We start from the raw sequence: 24,445 nt of genomic DNA, 5'->3' as shown, positions 1-24,445 counted from the left end.
ACACATTATCACTTCCTGCACCGATGAGAAAGAGCTACATTAGATAGCTACAAAATTTTATAACTTCATAAATACAATATAGTTTGAATAAATTTGCTTCAGATCTAAATTTATATCAATGACTTTCAACTGACAGAGAACATTATATGAAAAAGACATTTACTACCTCCAGTGCACAGCAGTTTGGTCTTTGAGTTCAGTTTATTTTTACCAGTTGGAAGAAGCTGCGTACTGAGAGGAAGTGAACACAGACGAAACCAAGAAACATTTGGTGTACCACAGTGTGACTGAGTAGAAAACATCACTTGAGAAAAGTAAAGAATTACATTCAAATGACACTCAAGATGTCTAACATTAAGTCGTGAAAACAAACTGAGCTTCTGTTTACAAGACAAATACTTTCAGCGTCTCTGATGATTCATTTCTTGAACCGATTCACTGTGACACAGATCTATTCTAATCAAAATAAAACATCATTTTTAACTCGTAACAAATGCATGAAATGAGCTGAAATTGTTATAAATACAAAAATCAGCTTGCATGAATTCTAAAAAAACCCCAAATCTATTGGTATGAGACCTGCTCACACCATCATTCACAACTGCAGCAGCCCTATTCTGTTCACATCATCAACCTCACTTTTTACAACCAATTAAATAGTGCTTACTCGGGGGAGGAATGAGGGTGTGTGTAGGGGGGGGGGGGTATTCTGATTAAATACTTGTGTTGTTAGTTTAAAAGTTACACTGTTAGTATTGGAATAAAATGCCAGCTTGAAACTCATCAATACAATCCACGCTATGTACAGACTAACAATCAGGTAGACCATCTGTAGACGTTGACAAAATTCACTTTCCTTAACTTTTCCCTGTTATACGCTCCAAAGCTCCTACTGCCCGTCATCGCTCTGAGATAATTTCATAGGGAATTAAGGCTTAAGATGTTGATAAAGTGCTCCATATGACGCTCAAATCCTCGTTTACTCATTGGAGTAAACTGTCATACAGTCCTGTGCTACAGCCCTACATTAGGTCTCACAACAGCCCTCAGGTTGTTCCTAAAACTGGTCTAACCATTTAATCGAGTTCAGCACAGACAAAGTTACATTTATGGGCCAGCACCAAGCTGAATCTAGAAAACACACTAATAAATCCCTAAATATACATGACATCATTCCAAATACCCTAATATCATTCCAAATACCCTAATTCAGTGACATCATTAACTGCTGACAGTCTTTGATTAATGCTAGCATTTCAGATTATTGGAAAACACTTAAATGTCTTCCAACCAAGATTTAGGAGTAATATTAAAACTTTTAGGCACTCCTGTCTGCTACACTGGTATGCTACAGTTCATGGCCTATTTTATTACTCAAACCAAAGTACGAGTGTCTGTGAAAATAACGGCAGATAAAGACTGAAGCATGTTTTTTGCATTTCACAAACACACATTCACCAGCATGTATTAATTCTTTTCAAAGGGCGCGAGCTCATGTAACATATCTTTTGTATATCACACAATTTATGAGCAATAAATTACCTCTTTTATAGAACTGTTCTTTATATCTGAGAAGATACAAAATAGTGATTTAGAGTTGTATATATTCTGTAAAAAATTATACGTCTGTAGAGTTTTCACAGGGTTTTGTTTTTTTTTGGAAGAGTTTTACTGCAAGTGTTGGACCAGAAATATTGAAATACAGTAGAACCATATTGTTAAGTCAACTCCGGTGCACGTCCACATGAGAACACTGGGTAGAAGTTTGTATACTGGTGAGATATAATACAGGAAACTTGCCAAGACTTTTCACACAGTACAGCTACAGTTTGTCTCTTATTCCAGTCTACTTCTGCTGAGGTTGCCGTGTTTTATTTTGCTGTTGAGGTCACGTGGTATCAACTTAGTAGTGTATATGTGAGTCTGAGGGGATAAGTGTGTGAGGCTACATCGCATCTGCTCATATGCTTTAGTGTGTTTGTGTTTTGCTGCTTCAGACGAGAGTGCCTGGGTCTGCGCTGGGTTCCTTTGGGGCCACTTCCTGCATCTGTGGATGAGGAGTCTCCTGATAGAGGGAGAACTCCATCGACCTGTTGGGGAGACAAGACAAATCAATACAGCAATTCACACACAACAGGCACGAAGAGGAGGGTGAAACCACATGAGTATATGGATCGTGGTCAGAGTAAAAATAAAAATAAAAAGTTGGGAAGGCCATCTCTGAAACTTCCAATATAAAATGTGACTGTATTCACTTAAAATTCAAGTAAGATTTTAATGAGAGCGCTTCATTATTTTTCATATGGGAACATCTGCATGCCTGGCTGTTAGCACAACGCAGACAGCAGCAGATAATGCTGACCTCGTGAAAGACAAGAGCAAGCAAACATAAAACAAACAGGCAGGATGATAGATGGATTGTTTGAGAACAGCGTGAGAGTAATACCACCATCCTCTACAGCAATACTTACTGCCACCTTCACTTTGCAGTTCAGTGAAATATACTCTCACATAGAATATACTGTATGTGAGAACATGCAGACCAACATCACATCTACAGTGATAGTATACGTTTATTGCACTTGAAGTCGAGCGTAAATGTTAATGCAAAGACAGAAAAAGGTCTTTGTTTTTTGCTTTTAGGACGATGACTCTCCACAGCAGATACATGGGTGTAAAAGACACAAAGACATAAGATAATAAAACTACTGACCTTCCATGCAGCGGGTGACCATGGAAACTGGCTGACTGTGGTAACTGAGACCTCTGTCCGTTGGCCGGTTCTCCTTGAACAGACTGGCCCTGATGCATCAGTGGATGGGGGTGTGAGAGGCGAGAGACTCCTGCCTCATGCCCCTTTGAACCAGTAGCAGGATAGCCAAGGGCGTTCCTCAGGTACCAGTCCCTCAGTCCTTCTAGAGCCAGGGCTTTATGCAAGCTTCGCGTTGAGTCTTCGGTGGTCGGTAGAGAGAACTGTGGGGGTCTGCGGCTGAAGGAAAGACCAGATAGATCAGTCTGGTAGGGGTGCAGATTGGGGATGGAGGATGTGGTGGTGCCCGAGGCAGGAAAGGGAGACTCGTATGCTGACAGCAGGATCGCATCCTGAGGATGTTGCTGCAAAGGAATAAAGGGTCCGCAAGATTTGGTTCTGGTGACTTTGACTCTACGCAGCTCAGACTGGGACCCACGGAGGACCATGGGACTGTAAGGAGGTGCTGCGCTGGGAAGGTGGACCTGGGAATGGGAAAAGCCATTGGCATGGGGGGGTACACCAGCAGTGGAGGATCTTGGAGAGGACATGTCCTGCCAAATCCTGCCGGTGGACTGGTACAGGTGTTGCTCCACTTGCATCCTGTGCTGTTTTCCCCAGATATAGTCCATTAATAGATCGTTGTAGGTACCGCCAGCCGCTCTGCCACCCATGGAAAGACGCATGTTGGCCTGTTCCACAGAGCCATCAGCGTGTTTCTCTGGGCTTCCCAGCCGAATGTGTCGTAACTTGCCATCGGTCAGTGTCTCTGAGCTCTTGTAAGGCCCTCCTCTAGGGGGCATTCCATTTCTGGGAGCAGGATCGTCAGGTAGACTCGATCTGTCCAGCAGGGCCTCTGAGCTGTTGCTGCGCCTGGCTCTGGAGCTGTACGGACAGCTACGCCGGTCAGAAGCAGACCCGTCCTGGGCCAGCGGAATCATATAGGGCACATCCAGACTACCAGACCACTGCTTCAAACCATTACCACCAGGCGCATCCGACCTGAGGCAAGGAAAGATTAGATGAGGACAGGGAGTTAACACTGTTTTACAATTTTAATCAAAACCACAAAGACTCTCTGAACCTATTATAAGACCTCATTATGAGCTCCTTGCTTGAAGCTAAATATGACACTAATCGTTATTAAATCCTGGGTCTATCTGATTTCAGCTAAATCATTAAGCCGTTTCCGACCACACGGTTTTCGCAGATGAAGGTAACCGTAGCTGAGCTGCATCAGTTATTACCTGACGTGAACGCTGATCGGAGCAGTGCGGGTCAAAAGAGGAGTAGCTGGAACACTTCTGCCCTCAGCGTTAGATGCACTTCTGGGTAAAGAGTGAGTCGGGCTGTGATATGCAAGACAAGAAAAGACGGATGTAAAAATATCCGGCATACACGATCATTATTTTACATTCAAATTTCTGATTCTTTTTTTACTTTTATTAAAATTTTAATGTTTGCTTTAAATTCAGTTTAGTTCCCAGAATGGGGTTCTTTGTGTTATTTTATGTATTGTTGTATTATTGTTAAGATTGAAAAATTTCAATTTAAATAAATAAATAGATAAATAAATAAAAATTTAGATTGAAAATTGTAGTTTAGTTTTAAGTAGTTTAGCTAACATTAATAAGCAGACTTGTAGTCTAGGCCGTACCTGACGGAGCTCGTGACGGAGTTGCGGCGTGTCCTCATCTCGTAATAGATCTCGACTGGAGAAAGCTTCCTGCTGATCCTGTGGTCCGGGCTGCCGACGGTGAGCCGGGGCTGAGACAGGGACCGCTGATCAGCGGCGACGCTGGGAGAAGACTCTTTTTTTTTTTTGGAGGATAATGATTAAATTATTATTTGTTTTAACATATTTATTATGAGGTTCAAGCACATATGATAAAAATAATGTAGTCTTATATGTTAAAAGCAAAAAACAAATGTCATATTTCAGATTTATAACTAAAAACCTCTTTGTCTCCTGTCGGCCTGTCCCGTTAGGGGTCAACACAGAGTGTCATCCTTTTCCTTGTCCCTCACTACCTTCACCCACCTCCTCTTTGGTCTTGCCTTCTTACCTGGTAGCTCCATCCTCAACACTCTTTTACCAATATACTCATAATCTCTCCTCTGGACGTGTCCAAAACATCAAAGTCTGCTCTCTCTAACTTTTTCGACAAAACATCTCACCTTGGCTGTACCTCTGATGAACTGATTTCTGATCCTGTCCAAACCTGGTCACTCCTACAGAGAACCTCAAAATCTTAACTAAGATGAGCCAGAATAATCAAATTCAGTGTTACGGCAGTAGGGTTTGGTTAGAGCTCAGTGGAAAGAGAGAGAGAGAGATAGGAATGGAGCAGTTCAAGGAGAGAGAGTTCGTTTTAACAGGTGCTTTGTGTTTTAATGATTTCTCTCTCTTTCTCTCTCCTATATACTGCTGGACCAGGGGAGTTCCTGGTCGAGGCCTGATAGAGACACTACTGCAGTGACACACATGCTAATGGAGCTGGTGGCCATGCATAGGCAGGCTGAGTGCTGCTGAATGCACACGAGGTTTCAACAGGCCCGGGCAGAGACAGCCTGCTTTAGAGTGTAAAATCTGCTACAGGAGACCAGAGACAGGAAACAAGCATCTGGGATAAATAGGCTGAAAAGCTTGTGATCTGAGGCGTGACAGTGAGCGTGATTGGTTGTTGGGTGTTGACTCACCATTCTCATGGGATGTCGAATCTGACATGGAGCTTGTACTCTCTGATGTGACGGTGTCTTCTGTAAGACAAGAAACCCACTGACAGTTCAAAGATGATGCAACGTTGATAAAGACGTAAAAAGTTTGTTATTAAAGGGGTTCGTAGATGAGGTACCGGTGTGACACCCCCGATGAACCGTCCTCTTGCTATTCGGGACGCTTCGGTCTGATTCTGAGTGCCTGTAAAGCGCACCAGTGAAGATGGCTTTCATCTGCTTTCTTTGGGCCGCCTCATCCTGCAACCACGGAACGCAAGCAGTTTAGTTCACGAGTGCACTCAGATGTCAGGTGACCGCATCGACGCGATTGATATGCAAGGTGTTGACTTACCTCTGCCTTAGTGTTGGGCGCCAGGCCAGCTCTGCGCTGCACCAGTGGGGGTTTCTCTCCCGTTTCCAAGGGAAAAGCACGTGGCAACTTACCAGTCAGCTCCTGCAGAGGACATTTATTAGTCCACAAACTCATCTCACTGGCCTGTGAGCTCCGAGTGTTACATAAAATATCCCTTCAAGAATGATTCTCTCAATAAAACAGCATTGAGCGAAAACACGTCAAAAACAGCATCTTGTCTTGATTTGGACATGGAATGAGAAGGACATTCATTCTAAGGGTGAAAGGAGAGCTACTCACCGCTTCCTGTAAGCAGACTTGTTTGAGCTCTCCCACCCTGGTGCTGAGGAGAGCCTCCAGGGCCTGCTTCCTCTCTTGAAGAGCTGCTATCCTCTCCGCCTGCAGCTTACTGTCCTGGCAGTCTTGAACATCTACACAGAACAATAACTCATCTTCAGACAGACAGACTTCACAAGACTTTAAAGCCCAGGATTCAAACCAAGCAAACCAATTGATGATGCTGACAAGTAGCGTCTGTGTTGTGTGTGATACGTCTCATTCCTTCGTGGTAGAGAGCTAAAAACAGCTCCATGAACCGCACTGGTTTTTATTTTTTTTCTAGCATTGATTTTTCTTTTTCTGTCTTTATAATTGTTCAAAACATTCTGAACAGGTTTGAATGAGGTACATTATTGCCTGATGAACAAACCATAAGATTTGCTGGAGCTCCACATCAACATCTGGACCCAAAGTTTTTTTAAAATCTGATTCTATACTTCCCACATTGATTTTTTTTACCAGGTGTGCAGGATGGGGGGTAGGTCTCAAGGAACTCCTGTTCATTAACTTACAAAACAAATGGATTTGAATTAGGGGGAAAAAACATTTGCTCTAAAGGTCTACTTGAATAGGATGAAAGCATTGAAAAGATGCGTGGGGACAGAAGAATTATTTAAATGTATTCATCTAAATCATGGAGAAAGGTTCTTCCATGCAAAATAATTCCAATAAATATGTAATTTTCATCAACAGAGATGAGTTATTAGGTGTCATTTTTATACCAAATCATCACACTACAAAATCTGACAGCTTCAAAATAAGAAATGTTTCTTTTTAAAAGCAACACTTTACAATGGCAGCTTTTTAAAGTGTTTGTTTCTAAGAGTCTGACGTCCGCTCGCAGTCTCTCAACGCTCTGATAAGATAATCTGACAGCTGCGGCGACAGTTTGGGAGCAAAAGGCTTCACACGTCCGGCTGTTTCTTCAGTTGGCCTCGTCCCTCGAGAAAAACACTTTTGTTTTCCCTCTGTTGAACTGTTTAAAAAAAAAAACCCCAAAGCTGATTGGTTTGCCAGGCCGTTTCAGGCTTGTCCAGACGTGAAAGTGTCTCCGTTTGCACGGTGAGTTGTTTTTATTACTCACCAGGAGCCCCCAAACCCATGGATGTGATCAGCTGTCCTTTGACCTCCATGTGCTGTAATTCTGGGGACGGTACGACACACGTTCCCAGCCACGCCCTCACCTGGTGGAAAGGACTCCGAATTAACTACAGCTAAAACAGACAGGACATTCACTACAATATTATAAGGACATTCTGCTTGGGTTGAGCCTGAGGCTATGTTGTAAACATTGAGGTAAAAATGGGAGACTTTCTTTCTTTAGGTCGATCCTTCAAAGGTCTTCATCCTGCTTTCAGGACAGCAAAAAGACTTTACAACCCCTGCTACGTAGAAGGCTAGAAAATGTCCCAATTCTAAAAGTTAAAACTGCAAAAAAAATTAAATTCAGTTTGATAAAAAATGTCTGCCAAAAAATATGAAAAGTTCTATAATAAAAGACCCGGACTTTACTCGCCTCGTCTGAGAGTGAGTGATGTATTTTAATTAACTGTCAGATACAATTAGCAACCAATTCATTTGGAGAGAATTAGAAGAGTGAGACCAAAAAGGTAACATTAATAATGTATGAACAGAAACAGAAGAGAGATCTAAGTCTCTAAGTGAGGGAGGCAAGGATAGCAGAATGAATAACAGGTGAGGAATAAAGTCAGTGTTCAGTAAACTTTCTTCTTGGCTCCAGTCATAAATAGATGAAATCAACTTTTGGATTGAATTCATTTTGCTCGAAAAAACAGACAAACGCTGCTTGACTCACATTTTTTAACATGTCAATTTCATGTACGCATCTCCCAACATTAATGGAGGCTCATTTCAAACAAAGCCCCCACCCCCCCCACCCCCCATTCTCTCTCTAGAGAGTCGATATCCCAAAATGGGAATCCTGCCAAAAGCCTCTCAGTCAATGCTGCTCACGCATCGTCGCCATAAAGAAGCATCTTGACACTAAATCATAGAACGACTCCATCAACCGGCAAATCTAGAAGGAAGACCTCAAGGGGTAAATCAACATTAAAAGGTTTCCACCGGCATCACATCCTTCAGACGGAAGCATTTATCCATCAGTTACCGAGCAACTCTCACAAAAGCTCGGCATACATCCGACGAGACTTTTGCTCTTTAGGGGTCAGTAAGGCGTAATGTTCTGTTTTCCCCACTCAAACATCATAAAGCATGAGGCTCGCTTTTGTGTGTGAGGACATACTTGAAATAGTTGCGCCGAGCTTCTCTCCTGTGCTGGAAGCGAACCAGTAGCTGCTGTTTGCTCCTGTACACGTGAAAAAAAAAAACCTCTCGGCGTGTTTGACCTCGCACCGACACGACACACAGAAGTGAAGTGGAAGATCTACCAGTCAAAAGTTCATCACATCAACCTTTTAAACGCAGAATCAGCTGCATGATAATCAGGTTTTAGTTCATCAAACACATTGAGGGGAGCTTTTGACTGGGAATCTAAAGGTCTGTTCTGTCTGTTCTCTGTTGTAAGGCTGAGCAGTAAAACAACTGAGAGAGGCACTCCAGAGAAAACAGACAGAGACATTTGGTATTCAGCTGGATTGTCGCTGGGCAGCTGAGATCAGGAGCCAAAAGGCTGCCATGGCCGTTAAGAACGGCTTTGTCCTGAAACCAAAACATTTACTTAGTAACTAGTTGTTCCTTTCACTCGCTAACATGAGTCTTTATAGCTTTAAAAGACAATCATCTGACTTCAAGACTGCAGGTTTACAAATCTCTCCTTAATGCTCCTGTGTAATGCATTTAGTTAACTGGAACATTGGCTTCCAAGGCAGCAGATGTCACTCGATATGTCCCAACATAAATAGACTACAACTTCTGTCATCACAGAATGAGATCAGAATGACATAAAAATTGTCTAAAACATTAAATTGAGCAATCCAATTCCTTGCTACAAAGTTTTCTACAAAATCAATGTGAAATGTCACCAAAACTCCACCCAGTTGTTTCTGAGAGGTGGATAAACCACACCCCCATCAAACATCAAGGTATCCGTAACTTTAATGTCATGTTTAAATATACAATCTGTCCGTTACAAATGACAAGTTTCTAAAAAAACATGCTCTCTTCTCTAAGACACACTCAGGGATTTTGTTGCGACAGCTTCATTTGTTCTTGTAATATGATCCCTGGCTGTGTTAGCAGGGGTCAGTCAACATTAGCAGACAAACACTGCAGCGCAACCGACATTACAGTCAGTTTACTGACTTAATGACATCCACTGACGTTTGTGAAATAGCATGACGTCTGGGTGCGATGTGCCTGACACTGTGTTTTAGCATTTATCATTATCCTGTAATTGCTTGTTGTTGGGTCATGGCTGCACACTAGGTTACATTTAAGTCTGACGTTATTGCAGCTTGCAGTGATTCCAGTTTACCAACCTTGCAGCAATACGAGGAAACTAAATTGTGGAAGATAGGAGCTGTAGTTCAAATAGGAATTAAATTTACAGGTACAGAGAAAGGTAAAAATATACCTCAGGCAACGCCCGACAGTCTTGCTTGGATTCATTAAGTCTTATGCAAAACCTGAATTCAAGGTTACAGGATAGCTAAAAAGCAAGAAAAAATCTGCACCAGAGTTTCATAAGGTGTTCTCCGATCCAAAATCCATCCTCACACAAAGTTTCATAAAAATCTATTTGGTAGTTGTTTCCTGGCAAACAATCAAATAGAAAGGGGTGACAACATAACTGCCCTGGGAACTAGAAGACCCAACTGTTAAGAATGAAATACATAAACTAATATAGTTTCACGAAGATCTGTCAAATAGTTTGTGTATAAATGATTAAAAAAAGATAGGGTCATATCATGGATATATCCCTTTACCTGGATCTGCTTCAAAAACTAATGGATTCAATGGATTCTGTTAAAAAAAAAAAAAAAAAAACTCATAATGGGAACAAATACTGAGTTTACATCACTAACAGTGCAGAACAAAAACACCACAGTACAGTGTTCAGTTCCAAAGACGGTTCTCTCTCTCACACACACACACACACACACACACATACACACACACACCAACACTGCCCGAAGGGGTGACTAAGTAAGTTACTCAACTAAGACAAGGGGCAAATCCATCAACCGCAACAGGTCACTTTCTAGCCGCTACTGGATGTAATAAATAACACCTGAGGGGATTGCTGGTGTCACTGGTTCAAATAAAGTGCTAACTGCTTTAACATGTGGTGTGCAGATGTGTGTGTGTGTGTGTGTGTGTGTGTGTGTCTGTGTGTGCGCGGAGATACAGGTACCAGAACATGAAAGAGCATCGCATTCCAGAGAGAGGCCTGCGGGATGGATGGCGGGACAATGGAGAATCAGATAAACGTGGAGTGGGGGGGGGGGAGTTTGAGAGATACGAATGCGAGGCGATCATCAAACATATGCTGACATAGCATGTGTGTGTAGGGTGGGGTGGGGGGTGGGATGAGGGATGGGTTCTGGGTGGTGGTGGTGGTATAGATGGCACTGAGGGAGCCATGTTGATTAAAACATGAGCTGTGCGATGAGAGAGAGCTGCCCCCCCTATGCAGCCCGCGTCTCCCGAATGCAAATCAGAGAAGACTTTAATATTCAAGTCTGATGGGATGAAGACCAAAAAAAAGGTACATCCAGCTCCACATCGCATCCACGCCAGGAAGCGTGCAGCTCTCCTTCTCTCTCTCTCAGATGTAGAAGTCACACATATCAGATCGCAACATCCTCAGCGAAGATAAATTACTACAGGCGACAATTTTACATTCACTCTTTTCATCCCCCTTGATAATCGTGATGCCTCCCAGCTCTTGAGATAGAGATTCACGCTCTCTGCCGGCAGCTTTTATTTGGCCCAGGAGTCCCAGAAAACAGGCTGCTGTTGTCAAAGGCGTTTATATAAGAGATATTTGCACCACGTGCAGTAAAGCCTTTCTCAATACGCGACGATCTTCTGCAACAACTTCCTATCTGCGACTGCGGATGCGCAAAAGGTTTGTTAGCCTGTCTCTCTTCTTTTTTTTCTTTTTTTTAACAGGCCAGTTTAGAGCAGCTGAGATGTAAAGGGGACAGCTGAAATATAACCTCCGGCTCTTTAAAGACAGGTGAGGCTGACAGTCTGGTGTTGACTGTGTGTGTTGACACAGCTGCTGCTGTTGTGAACTTACACATGGTGACCAGAGGAAAGTTACAACCGCACAGCCCCTCCAAGGGAAGAGCAACGGACCGGAAAGAGTGTTTCTGAGGAGTCACAACCAGACCTGAAGTGTAGCTTTGAAATATTCATGTGAAGTGATGCCAGGTTGGTTTTCAGGATGCATTCGGTGTTTCGTCATGACAACACCTCTTTGAGAAAGCATTTGTAAGAGAACGCGAGCTGTTCAGCATCAAACTGTGGGGCCGATCGGTGCCATCAGGCATTAAAATTAAGAAGAAACATTAAAATGTCAAAATACCAAAAGGCGCCGCTCATACATATGTTTACTCCATTTTCATACAAACATATTGAAGAGTTTTTGAGTTACGCCCCAAGAAAAAAGATATCCAGCATATCAGGCCAAGGGGATAAACAGAGAAATACAATTGTGATTTTGGTATGAAATAGAGATCAGCCAGGGTCAAACATGAAGCAGCTCCAGTCCAGAGGATTTGCTGAACTACCTCCACCTGACCATCCCAGACCAAAGGGGCTTATGGAGGGTCTGGTGACCCCCTCTACTCCCCACCAACCCCCCACAACCAATATGATCTCTCCTTGCTCCCGCCACGTCCGTGAAATACTGATTTATCACATGCTTATCAGCCCAACGGCAGGGCAGCTTAGTGCGAACTGTCCAACAGCGTGGATCGCCACCTCGCCTCCTCCCGGCCTTGACACTCGCCCGTTCACTTTTGACACCCGTACCGTGGGTGAAACAAAGCAATCTCGGCGATTGCTATCCACCTGGATTCTGCTAAGCTGAGATGGGGGGGAGTAATAAAGAAAGGAATGTGGCTCTAACATCCAAGGGGATTATTCCTATACTTTTCTCCTTTTGCTCTGTAACACCTGAAGGGAATTTGCACCGTACATGTTCCAAGATCTTTTTTTTTTTTTTATGATCGGGTGTGGTTTTAAACTCTTCTTTTAGATATGATGGGTGTTTAGGGTTGCCCTACACTTACATTCGCAGTAACACATGCATATCGGCCTGATCCGATCGCTCTGGGATCATGACAACCGAAGAGATGTAGGTGAATTCTCTATCTCATCAACGACTGGTGTATTTTTAACAGTGAGGTCATAGATTTGACTCCCTTGAGCTTAGACACATCTCATGTGCTGGGTGAAGCCTGAAGCATATTTACATTTTAAATGCATGCAAATTTATGTCTAAAAAGGCTTGATGACAGATCCTGGATTCAGATCACAGGGTTGAGGATGGCGTCAGTCTGACAGATGATTCCATTGACGTCAGCCCAGGTCTAAAGCCAACTGTGTAAAATTCAATGTAAGGAAATAACTTTTTAAAAAAAGGGTATTATTTCATGTAGGATTTGCCCAAAAGTGTATGGAGGTCTAAATCTGTGTAGATTCATGACCACGTAAAACTCAAAATAGCATGAGATTCATGGTACCCATCTGGGGGGAATAAAGCTAAATCAACCCTCCTGGGCTAGTGGTCCAAGAATTCAAAGCAAACAGAAAGACCAAAGAATATCAACAATCAGCACTTTCAAAAAACGCTTGTTGGCAGCAAAGTGGAAAATCCTCTTGTGAAAACAGAGAGGTCTTTCCCAGATACGTACATCAAAACTGGGCTGAATCACACACACCCCTACTCCCCCACCCCCAAGGTGCTGACTGATCCAGACAGAGGTCCTTGTTCTGGAATCTGCTCATAATCAGGCTTCACACTGGTGCATGAGAACAACGGTATTTACATGTGAACGGTGAAATCAATGTGCCACAGCAGACAGCAGGGACAGCTGAGCGTAACGACGCATCATGAGGGGGGAAGTTGTGTATTCCCTAAAACATGATGCACATTTATATCCCTTAAGAAAAAAAAAAAATTTAGATGGTTGAATTACCGAAAATGTTGCGATACTGACATTTCCTGCCTTTTGATGGACACAAAAAATTTTTTTAATTATTGTTTGTTGGGACGCGACACGTCTACAGACTGGAGGAGGAGGTGGGGGGGGGGGCAGTGTGTGTGATGTGGATGTGCGCGCAGCGGCGCATTAAGCGTGTGTTCCAACATGAAGTCCCGGTTTCTGAGGCTGAAACAACAGCCATCCATCCATCCATCCATCCATCCATCCATCCGCAGAGGATTGGACGGCAGAACCGGCTGGTGAGGTGCAAATGAATGGAGATAAAAGATTTTTTTTTTTTTTTAAAAACAACATATTGCAGGTGTGTCACGATTTTTCATGTGACAGTGAACGCACATCAAAATAATAATGCACATTTCAAATCTACTATGAAACCATAGGGTTTTTTTTTTTTTTTAAGAAAACAGAAGTTATTTGGTAATACTCAGGCAAGAGCAGAAGGACATCTTGGACAAGGAATCCCTGCTTACCAGAGAGCATGACCGATGCGTTCGGAGGTCTCCATGGTCCTCACAAAAAAAAAAAAAGCCAGAAAAATCATTCCTGCAGGACTAAATCCTCCCCCACCCCCAAACAAAAAAATAAGAAAATCGACGCTTAAATGAAGGAAAGGTCCGTGGAAAGCGTCTCGTTCATCGTGGCTTCGCATCCCCAATTGTGATTCAGCAGCAGCCTCTCGACCTCCGCTGTGTCTCAGCCCTGCGCATCTCAGCTGGAGAGAAAGGAAGAAAAGGTTCGCCTCCTGCGCCGGATGAGAACCCACATCCAGCTGTCACACAGTAACGCCCCCCCTCCCGGAGGTTTTACGTGCCGTCAATGTGCGCCAGTCAGCCAGGATTGTTATCCAGTTGTTGCATAGGCACGTGTAGAATGACGCATAATAGTAACGCCACAGATCCACTTGGATAAATGGCTGCGTGATCAAGGGCGTCGCTAGACGCACTGTGATCGGGGGGCACCTGCCCCCCATGTGGAGTAGTGACGCCTCACATTTGGGGTATAAAAAGAGGGGGGGTGGTGTTTTTCCTCATTCATATGTCAAAACCAGTTTTATCCATAGGCCGGATGAGCAAAGTACAATATGTTATGTTAATTTGTATTTGTCCTGTAGTGTAGAGATAAATCATGGTGACAGCTTCTGGATTGCATAGGTGGCGCTGTAGAGCAATAATGTTGTTTTTGGGTTTTTTTGCTAACTTTTGCTGTTTCTAATAAAAATTGATACACAATCCATGAGTCCATTCGATAATCAATTGTTTAAATGGTTGTAAAATAACTTTCTATATGTAGTTGTGACGTCACGGACCACACGTCTGCGTGGGTTCTCTCCATTATTTGTCCTTCATCTGGTTCTGTCATGAGCTGGCGCCTCATCCAGGATGTAGCCCAGCTGAGATTGCAATCATTTCATCTACAAAAAGGATGGATTGATGTATTGTAAGTCTTAATATAAAAAACATGTGTTAGACCTGTGAGGTCAACCAAACGCTCCTTTGAAAATACATTTCCAAACTTTTTTTTTTCAGTTTTGATTAGATGAATTGACATTATCTTTGGTAATATCATCAAAACAAGTGATCATCACTGGCAGCCTACCTAATTTCATTAATAATCCATGTTTTAATTAAATAATTCCATGTTTCATCCTGGAACGATAAGTTGTAATATGTCCACAGTCCATGATCCGATGCAAATCAAACTTGGCATGTTGGGCAAAAGTCCCACTCACACATTTATTCATCAGAATTCAGTCAAGGTGGTAGCGCTACCTGCTAACAAATGTAAAAAATGTCTCCTGACATTCTTAGACTTACTTTTCATAATAGCCATATAATTGTCTCTACCTCCACCTCGTGGACAAAGGTGGTAATGCACATAAGCACAGGTAATTCTTTTAGTCGAGCTGTACAGCACTTTCCATACATCAGAAAAAAACCTGGTATTTGAGTATCACTATGCCACAATAAGGATTTATTAATGTAATGGACTATTTTTTAATAATATTTAAAAAATTCAATTTAATAAATCAGACATAATTTTTACAACATTTTTATGAAGGCATAGCTTAAAAAACATTCTCCGGTACGCTAACCTTGTTAAACTGTTGTATGGTCAAAACAGCAGAGAACACACTCATGGAGAATAAAAACATGCTGATCTTCTGTCTAGAAATTTGCTTTTTGTGCAAAATAAAAATGACAACCCATTAACAGTATTTTGCTCCTTATTTACTTAAACAATGACCTTAATCAGTAAAATAAATGATGAACCATCATTTTTCTATGATTAAAGGTGGAATCCTCTTCCACGTGGACGGGCGCAGCCTCCAGCTGTGATACTGTGGCATGGCGGCCCATCCTTCACAGCCGGCCGGAATTTACACCCGAGTCTGTGGAGGATTTTCATGCTGACGCATGAACGCATAAAACCCAGGGTTTGCTCCAACTTACAGGTGTACAACCAATTTTAAAACTTGATTTAAAAAAAAAGTTTAAAGAACTGGGTGCCAAAAAAAACAGCTATATTTTTAGCAAAATAAATTTTAGATGTAACTTCCAACATTCACACCTTGGTGGACCACAGGTAGAAGCATCATCAGAAATTTAAAACACAGGTTTGGTTAAATTTAAAGGCTTTGTTCCCACTGAAGCTTTATAACTGTGGAACTAAAGGGAGAAACATATCAAAAATATGTTTTTACATGTAACTGTGTTATATAAGAGCCTACTTCTCGGGAATGTCTGACCCTAACCCTTTCACATGCCCATTGGACCTCATTAGGGCTGTTGGAAATAAATTTTGAGGTGTTGGGGTACCATCATTGACAGTGGAGCTTTTTTATTGGTCTAGTACAGACCAATGAGATGAGACCTTGCCTTCAGAAAAACTATATGTATAAAAAAACATGCCTCTATTCTCTGAATATATTTTATTTCAGAGTAACAGTTATTTTTCAACAATAACAAATGAATAATAAATTCCTCCAAAGCACTTTCAAATTTGCAGGTAACTAAGGTAATAGTATGGATTCGTAACATTCGAATTAAAATCCAGTTAACAGTTAAACAAATTTCTGTTTAAAAAAGTACTTGTAAGTACTTTTTTTTAAAACTGCTAAAACCAAATTAAACAAGATAAACAAGACAAAAGGTCTCATTCATTCAAAATTGGAAACTAGCTTATTTTTCAGTCAGTGTCGAGTACATAATATCGACATTTAAATATTTTCATCTTAAAGATAATATAAAAGAAACTAATTCCTGGCAATAACAAAACAATAGAAAACATCAGAAAAGGAATATAAGATGGATTGTAATTTCACAGGTCCTGGAACGCCTTGATTCTTTAAAACCGAACATCTACAGTCTGGAGGTAAATTTAGAAAAAACAAAAAACAAGAACAGTGGTGCAAAGTTTCACCGTAAAACAGAACTCTTATTCACTCTCCCCCCTGCCTTAAAGTCGTCGCAGCGCTCTGCAGTTACTGCAGATGCTCACTTTCTTCTTGACCAAAAAATCACATGTTGACGCCCGCTCCAATATGAGCGGCTCTCGATCAATGAAGCGCCCCTTGGGCGGTAGTCCTTGACACACCACATACTTCTCCAGGCCTAAAAGCAGACTGACCACTTCGTTCACAGTGGCTAAGGGTCCTGGGTACTTGTCGTACAGCAGGTGGGTGGGCAGCAGCGGCTGCTTCTGGACCGTGATCTGATAGCAGAAGCCCGGGTCGATCAGCACCATGGTGTCCGTCATGTGAGACTTCTTACAACACTGGATGAGCTGCAGCTGCGGTCCCTCCAACATTATCGCGTACCATAAGATCGGCAGTACTGAAGAGCGTAAAGACTGCAGCAGCTTCATGAGCTGGTTTTCTACGTCCCGACCGCTCACGGGTGAGTCGTCTGCCAAACTGAAAATCTGCGTGATCTGGACAGAGACGAGGAGTGGAATTAGTTTCATTAAGTATGCATATTAAGACTAATAACATGAACAATTTGGGAATTAAAACTTACCATGGGCAACTCCTCTTCCTCTTCGTCGTCATCTGCTTGCTTCAGACTCTCGCTGCCCGTTTGTGATTTCTCTGCATCCCATCTGAGCGGTTCCTGGATTGAAAAGAGTGAATACATGAACACAGATCTGCCCTGCTTCTCATTTATATAGGAACAAAGTAAACCTACCATGTCAGAACTGTTGTGAGGGTCGCCGTCATGCACTCCATTTCGCTGTACGAAATCCAAATGATTGAACTGTTGCAGAAAAAAAGTGAAATTGACAATTTTTGTCTTGGACAGACATTATTCAAGTTATTCCTGGTAAAAGCACATCGGAGTAAAATATTCATTTCAGAAACCAACCACTAGTCAGTTCTCAATCAGCTAACATGAGCTTTTGAAAACAGTGTCCAAGTTTCAAAAACACACACGCTGCAAAAAAAAAAAAAAAAAGCTGGAGAACTCACGGCCTTTAAGTGAACGTCATCGTCTTCGTTGTCGGTGAGGTCCAAGCCAGGCTGTCCTTTATGTCTCTTGAAATGTGGCTTCCGGCTGTACGTGTAGTGAGGTCTGGGCCGTCCTGGCAGCAGTGGGCCTTCAGGACCGAACTCAACTTGTCCCATCTGGAAGGGCAGCAAGTGTCTCTGTAAAATGTAAGCACAGAAGATTTTCAATCTAACAGCATCAAGTGAGCGCTTTACGTTGATCAAGACTCACCATCGCCTGTCTCTGACACTGGCGTAGTCGACATTTCTGCCTCTTCTTGTTGCTGCCTCCGAATTTAGGTTTGTCGACACAAAAGTCACACGTGCCGCAGTCTTTCCTGCAGAGACAGGCTTTACATTCCCCACAGGCCCGTCGCTTTCGCTTCTTATGCCACTGAAAACAAGAAAATTAGATTAAAAAATTAAAATGTAAAAATATGCGTTTGTCCTACTTGTCCTAATAATGTCCTATTTTCTCATACAAGGAGGAAATTGGAAATTATTGTTAATGTTTTAATTTACTTCCTTGCTACATACAGAGCATTTAATTTCATTGAACATAATTCAACTCAGAAATTGTGCAAAATCAGCACCAAACTAGGTGTCTGCAGGGGTTGAGCCAATGCTAAGAAATTAATTTACCCAAATCTGTAGTTATGAAGTGGTCATGCCTTCATTTCTATCTCGTAACGAGGTTAGAAAAACTCACATCATCATCGTCGTCAGTGGACACGTCATCATCATCATCAACATCCACGTTGACTGAGAAGTTCTCCGTGTCGCTGTTTTTGAGACCCAAGTTCTGTGTGAATAAAATAAGATCGCTCAGAGTGGAGAAGAAAACGGCGACAGGAACGATGAGAATTAAGTCTATAAATAAAATCTGGCTTTATACTTTTACCTGTGAGTCTGCAACCTCACTCTGTAAAATAAAACAGATGTCAAAGATTAAAATCTGTGACTCAATCGGTGTCAGGTTTGTCTGTAATGAAACCGTTGTGGAATCATGACACACATCGCGGTGTCTGAAAGGAAAGCATGAATCTATACAAATGTTTTCAAGGCACAGCACCGGGACATCTAAGCAAATATGTGCATTCTGTTGTATTACCTTGAATCCCTGGCTGTCATCAAACATTTCACTGATGTCATCATAAAGATTCTGCTGCATGAAGCTTTCACTTCCCTGATGGAACAAATAGGGGACAGAAGAATTGATGCAAAGTGACATAATAAAAAAAACACAGGCCATCAAAGTGCATTTAATCGTTCGTGTATAACTGCTAAGAGTTGGGAGTGTGGATGGGGAAGAATGAGCGAGCTGCTTTTATCTGATTACAGTAATCCCTTGTTGCTCGCGGTTGATGCGTTCCAGGATCACCCGTGAGAAACGATTTCCGGTAATATAAGCGTTTCTGAACCCTCTCCATACTAATATTAAACCACCTTATATCTGTATTACCTTTTCCCACACTCTTATCGACTGTTTAAAGCACTTTTGTGTTTCACGGAAGTGCGTTGCATTCCGTGAGTCTCGGATGCTGTCAGCCAATAGCATTTGCATACGGCATCAAATGACTAACAGCTAAAAATCAGCGATATAGTGAAGCCGTACGCCTTGAAGCGCAAACAAGCGAAGGATTACTGTACCGTATATCCATTTCTACATACCAAGTTCCAAATAAAATAACTGCTGTGTACGGATCAGCTTCACCTTGCGAATGGGACATATACATCTCCGCTTCCGGCAAATTCGTTTGCGGGATTCTGGGCTCTGCAGTCCATGCTTGCAGTTCGCACACTGCCCACAATTCACCGTGTTGTGGCATCCCACACACTGTCCACAGGGAATCCACTGGAGGTTACAAGGACAACAGAAAACAAGGTTAGTCGCTGCAATTTTGTGCATGCTCACGCATTTTCACTTGTGAATCTTCGTGGTGGTGAATACAGAAGTCGACCTTTACCTTTCTGAAACGAATCATCGGATGTTCTTTTGTCTTTGAGGCCGCTGAAAGATACAAACATTGTCCAGTAAATAAATGATCACGTTCACTTTATTTGACATTTTCACAGTTGTCTGCTGTGTCTAACGTTATGCTGCTGACATTAAGTCATTCATGACCCTGCAGTCATTACCTACCCCAACAGGTGGGACAGCAGGGCCTCTTCCTTTGTTTGTCGTACCACGTTCCTGTGAAGGTAACACCGCATTTGGCACAGATCCTGCAAGGAAAAGTAAAAATCGTTCATGTGTTTGTTCTGTTAATTACACCAGACGTTTTAATAATAAAGGTTAAAAAAAAACTTTTTTGACTTAAGTGAGAACAACTCACAAACAGCTGTCTTCTGACCCAATTTCTCCATTTATGGAGGGGAGTGGGAGCAGCCTGGAAGACGATGAGGGAAAAGGAAGTCTAATCGTATCTTCCACTGGATGACCTACGTTACGAAAACCTCGGGGTGATGTTCCCGCTGGAATCTGTGAGGAGACACCTGTAGGGTTGTAGGGGGGATATTTGGGCCCCTGAATCGGCGTGAGCCCGTGGATAGAATCCGGCGTGTCGGCCCCCTCGCCTCTGTCTACCCAGCTGGACTCTGAGGAAGATCGCTCTTTTATTCTTCTCTAATGGATTAGAAAAGGAACAATCATAAGGTTAAACAGGTAGTCCTCAACTTACTGATATTTGACTTACGATTACAAAAATTTGAAGATACAAAGAAACGCGAGCTGCCATATCCGACTATTGTGCTGCAGTTGTGGTGGACAGACATTAAGTCAAGTGAAATGACGTAAACTTGATTTTTTTCCCCAGTTTTTTTTAAAACCAATGTATAATTGAGACTTAACTCAAAATGAACTGTACCTGTTTTTTATTTTATTATGTGTTGTTTTTATCTTGTTAGGTTGTCCCCCTGCAGGAGCCAAATGATGTGGAACCAATGTTTTCAGGTTAGGTTTCTGCCTGGAAGTATTTACTGATGTTAATGCTGAATGTTTTGGTATTTGATGTTAACAATTGCTCAAGTTAACTCGGAAACTTAATGAAAATCAACCAAAGTAATCAACCATAAAGTTACGTGTGGGACTTTTGATTACCAGGAATACTTATTTCCCTCCCAATCAGTTACAATCCACAAAACTAAATCAACTATCACAGATTTACTCTATTTACACTCTAATCTAGACAGATTAGGCAGCATACATTCCAGGAATTAATCAAATTCCTCTTTAATATTGTTCATCCGTGTCAAAAATCTGAGCTCATATTGAAACAGACATTACAAAGTGATTTGCAAATGATGAAATGAAACGGTAACAGGGAGCTGATGGTCCACAACAAAGGAAGTGAACAGCATTTTCTATTACTTCCTTCTTCAAGTGTTTTGAGTGGTAAAAGTAGGTGATACCTTTATTCTATTTCGAACCCTTGCAGGTGCGTCACCATCGTAGAACCTCCCAGTCTTAAAGTCAAAGGCTGACAAGTCACGAAATCCTTCCAGGAGTGCAACCAGTTCTACCCTGCTTCTCACTCGATCACCTCTGGGACTGCAAAGAAGCATGAAAAAAAACAACAACATGAAGAGTTGGAAGACTACCATGAAAATACAGACTTCTGCCTCTTTAGTCAGTAAAACAAAATCTTTTATTCAAGTGTTATGGGTAACAATTACTATAATTATTTATCTGTATTATTTACCTCTATCTATAATCAAAACTACTGGAAATTACCGTAATTAAATGTAACGTATTTGGGGGTTTTTTTACCTCATGTAGTATATATCTTTCTGTCCGATGCTAGATCCTGAACGTCGGACAACTTCTTTGCGTTTCCAGCCCTCTCCGAGTGCTGGACAATCAAGCCATCCTTCATCGCGTCTTCGCCTTCGGCGGGGAAAAGAGACCCTAATTTTAAGAGAAGATGATGTTTATTTGTTAGACATATATTAACCATATCTGTTTCCATCCAAGAAAATGCGAATGGAACTAAAACTGTGTTGTTACAGCTTCATTTTCTTTAGCACACAAAAGACAAAGCTGGATAATTGGTTGATTCATTCATCACTTGAAAACAAAGCTTCATTCATTAGCAGCTTTTCAGAATTCATGTTCAAATGTTATAACAAATGTAACAACAACATATTAACACACAATGTTGTAGCCGAGCAAATAGCAAAAAAAGGCATCTCCCTTGCTAGTGGACATCATCTTTTAAATGTCCCTTTTAACTAGATTCTCTGACATTCTGAACAGTCCAGCATTTCCTAATATGTAATCAATCAAAGTTCCACATTGACAAAAATAATGTGCCTCTTCACTTATACATGGTTATATAAAGTTTGAGTTTCAGAAAAGATGATAATGCTTGCCAACAGATTATATTGCGAAGGAGAACATACTGAACCATTATGACGATGACAGATCAAATGAAAATGTTACTCAACCTACCGAAAGGACTTTTTTGACGCCTTCTCGCTGCCGACAATGCTCTCACTCCTTTCACTTTCTCCTGCCACACTGTCTTCATCTATATCATTTCTACCAGGACTATAATCATCGTAGTCGTCCTCAAGAGGCTCAAACCAGTCAATTGGAGGATCACCACCAGGGGCTTTTCCCTCTTCCGTGGCATCTTCTAATTTTACCTCTACTGGATCCGAGCAGGGGCTTTCCTTTGAATCAAGTATGTCTGGATGTTTCCCAGAGATGTTTTCAGCTCCTGTGCTCTTATTCACATCTTCTCCCACAGGCTCCTTGCCCAGAAACGTGCTCTGAAGAGGTTCTTCGTTCATTGATGCACCAGTTTGGTCCAGAAATTCTCCAAAGTGTTCTCCTGGAGATAAATAAGATATACTCTACAGTCGATTTTGCGTCCCATTTAAACCTGTGTATTTTACCGTATTTTCCAGACTACTTGTGACTATTTGTGTTTCGTCTTTTTTAGTTGTGTTTGTAAATTGATATTTTAAATTTTTTTCAGAAAAACAGGAGTAACAGGAAGAGCACACACTGGCACACAAGACTAGAGCGCCCTCTCGTGGCTGGCAGTGTGAAAAATAACGAAATAATGTGACTTCAGACGTTAGGATTGTTGTAGAATAAATGATAAGTGAAATGATATTTTTTTAATATACGAATCGAATCTGAATATAAGTAGCAAGACCAGCCAAATCATAAAAAAGTGCGATTTATAGTCCGAAAATACGTTAATATTGTCCTTAAAAATGGCCACCTGTCATCAAACTCTTAGGCAGGCAACAGTCTTGATGGCTGGCTGACGCAGATCAGTCCTTCATGACACCACGATACTGGTACCCTGCGAAACAGAACGTTGTTTAAAACAGGGGATGAAACACGAAGAAATAAATATTTTTTTTAAAAATCACAAAAGGTACAGCTAACACAACCCCACGTCACTGGACGGAAATGTTAGGTGATTGAGACGCACCGTTTAAACGTGTTTATCTTAGCGGTGGCAATTTAGCGAGCATTCAAGCAGATACAACATGCCATATAAAAGGATTTAACAGACCATACAGCCAGAGAGGTGGTCTCTCGCCATTTGCTCAACGTAGATCGTCTCGCTTCGGTTATTGATTAGTTAACATATAGCTAGCTGATCGGTTAGCTAGCACTGATGTGAATCAAATGCTAGCTCCGTCACCACGTCAGCCACACTAGCTAACTACAATTGCTGCAAGTGTTCCGATTTGCAGATGCTGTCTCCATTTAATGCATATTTTGGCTTTATAGCACAAATACTACAAGTGCGCTGTGAATATAACTAACGTGTTAATTAACGTTAGGTCTGTTGAAGGATAAATGTTCAAACTAAAGACGCTGTGAACCCTGTCACCGATAGCTTTGGATCCCCGATGTTGGCTGATCCTCTCCACAGTTGTGTAGCGCTACTCACTTATAAATCCAACAAAACATACACACCTTTTTATGTCCCGTTATTCTAAATGCTTGACAGTCTGAATTCAACAGCCACGCATTGACACCTCGATGTAAAATCCGCGTAATTAGCTCCCATGTCGTTAGCATGAGGAGGATCATGGGGCATTGAAACAAAGGAGGGCGAACGAAAGAATGAAATCCGTCTCGTCCATGCATGGACGCTCTGGCCCCGCCCACACAGACACCACAGCGGACGCCATAATAAACTTTGTAATTACCGTAATAAAATTGCTTTTATAACGTATTTATGTCATTTCAGACTTATCGGTGATAGTCAAAAAATAATAAAGCCACTATAGTGTAACTGATAAAAATATCATAAAAATGAGACCTGTATTACAGTCGATTTTAAACACATTTATATCCACTTATGTTATAAATATCCAATAAACTCATCTATATATTATACATTTATATATAAATAAAAGAGGTTTAATTTGATTTTTAACATCACGTTTATTCATAAAAGTCAAATTACAGAATAGTCACGCTGACAAAAAATCCAAACGAGATTCACTGAAAGAAGATATCCAATATGAACAAGCATCTAACCTTTTAATATTTATCAAACTAAAAAAACAGACAAAATTCAGAAAAAAACCAATTATCCGTTCTCCACAATCATCTCTTCTACAATCATGTCTTTTACTTTTTTCCTTAGTTTTTTCAATCTATAAAAGTCTTG

General features: G+C 41.5%; 2 protein-coding genes across 3 annotated transcripts; both read right to left on the bottom strand.

The window, feature by feature from the left end:
• Positions 1 to 1,608: 1,608 nt before the first annotated feature.
• Positions 1,609 to 13,997, bottom strand: ccdc120b (coiled-coil domain containing 120b). The gene is made up of 10 exons (XM_068315696.1): positions 13,786 to 13,997; positions 7,243 to 7,342; positions 6,120 to 6,250; positions 5,820 to 5,921; positions 5,605 to 5,725; positions 5,450 to 5,509; positions 4,407 to 4,560; positions 3,997 to 4,098; positions 2,714 to 3,751; positions 1,609 to 2,090 (listed from the first exon to the last, which is right to left on the bottom strand). Exons 2-10 carry the CDS (start codon positions 7,289 to 7,291, stop codon positions 1,994 to 1,996), a joined length of 1,854 nt encoding a protein of 617 aa, XP_068171797.1. The 5' UTR covers positions 7,292 to 7,342; positions 13,786 to 13,997; the 3' UTR covers positions 1,609 to 1,993.
• A 1,403-nt stretch (positions 13,998 to 15,400) lies between these two features.
• Positions 15,401 to 23,878, bottom strand: mbd1b (methyl-CpG binding domain protein 1b). 2 transcript variants are annotated; one of them, XM_068315110.1, is made up of 17 exons: positions 23,743 to 23,878; positions 23,033 to 23,116; positions 22,249 to 22,633; positions 21,568 to 21,705; positions 21,210 to 21,348; positions 20,135 to 20,424; positions 19,942 to 20,024; positions 19,766 to 19,809; positions 19,513 to 19,653; positions 18,910 to 18,984; positions 18,700 to 18,720; positions 18,508 to 18,600; positions 18,031 to 18,192; positions 17,781 to 17,957; positions 17,500 to 17,568; positions 17,332 to 17,424; positions 15,401 to 17,245 (listed from the first exon to the last, which is right to left on the bottom strand). In XM_068315110.1, exons 2-17 carry the CDS (start codon positions 23,037 to 23,039, stop codon positions 16,772 to 16,774), a joined length of 2,391 nt encoding a protein of 796 aa, XP_068171211.1. In that variant the 5' UTR covers positions 23,040 to 23,116; positions 23,743 to 23,878; the 3' UTR covers positions 15,401 to 16,771. The 2 variants fall into 2 exon arrangements, with proteins under 2 accessions (XP_068171211.1, XP_068171210.1); XM_068315109.1 differs by having other exon boundaries at positions 17,332 to 17,568.
• Between the last annotated feature and the right edge of the window lie 567 nt (positions 23,879 to 24,445).

Source organism: Antennarius striatus, chromosome 5, assembly GCF_040054535.1.
Source record: "Antennarius striatus isolate MH-2024 chromosome 5, ASM4005453v1, whole genome shotgun sequence".
NCBI lineage: Eukaryota > Metazoa > Chordata > Actinopteri > Lophiiformes > Antennariidae > Antennarius > Antennarius striatus.
This window is presented reverse-complemented; position numbering and strand designations above follow the sequence as displayed.

Bases quoted from the DNA above. Each gene is read 5' to 3' on its own strand.
- mbd1b (XM_068315109.1), bottom strand. The intron at 19,654-19,765 runs GTAAAGGTCGAC...TGTAACCTCCAG, and splicing joins CGATGATTCGTTTCAGAAAG to TGGATTCCCTGTGGACAGTG. The intron at 18,985-19,512 runs GTGAAGCTGATC...TTGTTCCATCAG, and splicing joins GTATATGTCCCATTCGCAAG to GGAAGTGAAAGCTTCATGCA.
- ccdc120b (XM_068315696.1), bottom strand. From the start codon at position 7,291: ATGGAGGTCAAAGGACAGCTGATCACATCCATGGGTTTGGGGGCTCCT. The intron at 4,561-5,449 runs GTGAGTCAACAC...AAAAAAAAAAAG, and splicing joins TTCGACATCCCATGAGAATG to AGTCTTCTCCCAGCGTCGCC. The intron at 2,091-2,713 runs GTCAGTAGTTTT...TCTCCCCAACAG, and splicing joins GGTCACCCGCTGCATGGAAG to GTCGATGGAGTTCTCCCTCT.